This window comes from Triticum dicoccoides, chromosome 1A (assembly GCF_002162155.2).
Source record: "Triticum dicoccoides isolate Atlit2015 ecotype Zavitan chromosome 1A, WEW_v2.0, whole genome shotgun sequence".
In the NCBI taxonomy this organism is placed as follows: Eukaryota; Viridiplantae; Streptophyta; class Magnoliopsida; order Poales; family Poaceae; genus Triticum; species Triticum dicoccoides.
The window spans coordinates 405692912-405696710 of NC_041380.1; the positions used below are offsets into that span (position 1 = coordinate 405692912).

Genomic DNA, 3799 nt, shown 5'->3' on the forward strand with positions numbered 1-3799 from the left:
CTTCCCAATAGGGCAGACCTGTGGCACCCCTTAGCACCTTCGGGAGGTTCTGAAAAATTTCAGAAGCTTCCTATGCTATTTGGGGTTCATTTAATCTCCTCTTGAAATTTTTTCGGTCTCTCGGTTTTCTCCGAAGCACTTATGGTTCCCTCTCCGAAATGCTTTTAACATCTCCAAAACTTTCTCGGTGATTTTTCTCTCAAGCTCCTAACCCATCTGGTACTCAACAAATCGACGATCCTTAAGCGTGCGAATGATGACCCACAAGTATATGGGATCACAACAGTCTTTGAGGGTATTTCATCCAAATTTATTGATTCGACTAAAGGGGAGCGCCTTAGCAGTTGAGTTGTCAACTCAACCACACCTGAGAATCACTTCCTTGCAGTAATTTATTAATAGTACAGTAATATGATAGCAGTGATAACAATAGTAACAGTAACAGTAGCAGTTTTGTAGCAAACAGAGTAGCAGTAGTAACTTGAGAAACAAAATCTCTGCAGTCAGATTCCTACCCTAGTGGACCTTTGAAAAGGCAACAGAGATTTGTTCTTCATCTCAAATACTCCTGCAACTGTTTAGGCCATAAAAGAGGCACCCAATTTCAATGATTTCATGTTCAAAAGGTACAGCAGGATCAACAAAAACAGAGAAGGGCTACATACAAGATTACCAAGACAACTGAGGTATATCACAACTTTACAAGTTTCTTTTTGTTCAACTATATACACGTAATGTTTCGTAAGAGGTATATGCTCCCCTACAGCAGCTAGCGCCCTCCATTCCACACAATTGGGGATGGTACACAGAAAATTTACACTCATTTAGTCTGCTCAGACAACAAGACAGCAGCTCTGATGGGGGTGAACACTCATGGGGAACTCCTTTCCGGTCAAAAATATACAAGGAACCATGATTGTGCATCAGTTGGTTCACCGTAGTCGGGGCATTCTACACCTAATCGAAGCCATGAACATGTCTGAAGCACCCACAGATGATTCAAGGCTTTGTCGAGACCCTCACAGCATGCGCATCATCCACAGCTTGAATTTGCGTACATACAGATATAGGATGCACGGTGCAATCAGATCTGTCTCAGATAGGCGCTTGCAGAGTTTCATGTATGATTCTAGGTTGCCGGATTCCTGTATGTTTCTCTGCAGTGCAGTCAGTACAGCCGCTCTGTCCAGGTAATCAGGAGATAAGCCCATATCAAGCATCCGCAAAAGTGTTTCCGAGGCATCCAGATAGAAACCACCTTTAAGGTAGCCTCGCAGGAGCCATGACATAGACTTCTTCCTTCTTCCTGCGCTGGTTGACTCGACTCCTGCAAGCAATCGTCTAACAGCAGCAGCTTCCCCTTGAGAAGCACAAATGGCCAAGACAACATCATAGAGCTGTGTATCAGGTTCCCTACCAACAAGCTTCAATTCCCAAAGTTGGCGCTCAGCTTCTAAGCCACAACCAGCACAAGTGTACAATGAAAGGAGCCTCTCATGCACAAGTCCTAGAACCTCACTGCTGCCTTCCTGAACTGCCCAATTTGATAAAAGAACACCATCCCCTAATAATTTGGATTGATACTTCTCGATGTTGTGCATGCTCTCAGTATCCAGTTTGGCAATTGAGCCATCCTTCACTGACAGATTCAATTTACGCAATGCCTTTGAGAATTCCTTTTGCTCTTTAACCAAGGCAGTCAACCCAATAAGATAACTATAGACTTCAGGTTTCAGTCCACTCTCTTTGAATTCAATGACCAATTTAACAGCATCTCTGTAGTCCCCGTCCATCTATGAAAACAAAAGTAACACAGAACATTAAAAAAACTGGAGCTAAGATATATGAGATTGGTATCAGGGACAGAAAGAGCATGGAACGGTGTTTATAAGCAGCGGATATGTTGAGTGCTTAAAGTTATCACACAGTTTCTAGACAAAAGAAATGAATGTGTGGTAAGTGGGTAAAAATGATCCCTAAGACTTCTAGTAGAAATCACTGCATCAATACAATTTGATTTACGCGCACCAATACCATAGTTCAAAGCTATCCAAACCAAAACATACTCGCTAATTCTAAAATACTAGAGACTCATCATATACCAAGATAAAAGTCAAAACATAACAAAATATGCTAACTATGTACTACTCCAGTATCAAAATGTTTATGATAGTCTTTGGCTTGTACTGTATGTTGCTAACAGAAGGACATAGGTTTAGGATAAGGACCATAAATAAAACAAAAATCAATTGGCAACTACAGAACAAATAAATGACATGACTACCCCTTGGTAAATGTTTTGGAGCAACAAGCCGTGGTGCTTCTTCATATGATAATAGTTGACCTCTTATAGATTTGGTGGTGATTTGCAACTGAAATTTTCCATGCTAAAAATGATGATAATAAGTGTAATGATGGAATATAAACCAGGAAACAAAATAACAACTTTATACGCAAACATGTGATCAGCATGGGAGTCAGGCCTTAGTTTATTGACTGAACCATGTGCTTACAATGCAATAATCAAAGGCATGTTATCCTAACAAGATACAATAAGAACGTGATTGTCACGAGATGAATAAATCTACAAGCAGAATCAATGATGATCATCTTAAAGTAATATACATGTGTGTCATATCTAATGAAGATAAGACAGCTGTCACCCCAACAACCTATCCAACACGAAAGGTACCATCACACATAGAACAAGTGAAACTAGAAACATAAAAAAAAGGTTTCAGATCATGTCAAAATCCAGAACTGAAGATTGGTTTTTTTTTTGAACCAAAAACCGTAGAACAATCGTTCTACGGTAAATTTCATTCAAAAGAAAGCAAAGTTATGTACAGCAAAGAAAATAAAAAAGGTTCTACTGAAGATTGGTTTTCAACAGGCAGTTCCGAGAATCATGAAATTAACATTTCCAACCGTAGGTTTTTTACCCGGTTTCCCTTATAAACCGGATCAATTCTCTTTTCTAAAATGAGACGTTTAGGAGGGGAGCCTCTCCCCTCCGGTGCCAGTTAAAAAAAACTATTTCCAACCGTAGCCAGGATATGAACAATTTGTTTAGCAAAGATATGAACAATTAAGAGGCATCAAGCCCTCAACAATCAATTGTGCGTAAACTATAGGTACAAGCAAGCACAGGACCTGACATGGGTAAAATTGCAGGGGAATAGATGAAGCCGATTACCATAATCTTCCAGGCGAGGTAACCGACGGGGCCTCCACGCTCGCCGTCATACTCCCCTCCCGCGGCCACGCTCCCCCTCCTGAGCACGTCCCTGACGAACTCAACAGCGCGCGCCCTCTCGCTGCGGTCCCAGTAGAGCGCGACGGCCTTCTCGATGAGGCTAAACCCGGGGCGGAGGCCGACGCAGTCCATCTCCCCCAGGAGCGCGGAGACGTCGGAGACGTCACCCCCGGCCCCCACGAGGCGCTCGATCCAGCCGCAGGCGATGGCCGTCATGAGCTCCATGGTCTCGCCGTCGACGCGGTCGGCGCGGCGCAGCCAGTCGAAGACCTCGAGCGCGCAGTAGGCGTCGCGGCCCTCCTGCGCGAAGTAGACGAGCACGAGCTGGAGCTCCCTCGGGGAGAGGTCGGCGAGCGGGGCCTTGTCGTCGGCCGCCGCGGCGGGCTCCCGCTCGAGGTGCTCGATGGCGGCGGCCAGGAGCCCGCCGCCGGCGAGGCCGAGCTCGGCGGCGTCGGCGGGGATGACGTGGTCGAGCCGCACCGAGCGCGGGGGAGGCGGGGGCCGGAGGGAGACGGCGGCGGGGCGCGGGCGGGGGGAGGGGAG

General features: G+C 45.5%; 1 protein-coding gene across 1 annotated transcript; it reads right to left on the reverse strand.

Annotated features, from left to right (window-relative positions):
• Positions 1–569: 569 nt before the first annotated feature.
• On the reverse strand, positions 570–3799 carry LOC119353376 (pentatricopeptide repeat-containing protein At2g30100, chloroplastic-like; the record flags this gene model as incomplete). The annotated part of the gene is made up of 2 exons (XM_037619993.1): positions 570–1793; positions 3197–3799. Coding segments are annotated over 2 exons (1377 nt in total), but the record flags the coding sequence as incomplete, so codon positions are not given.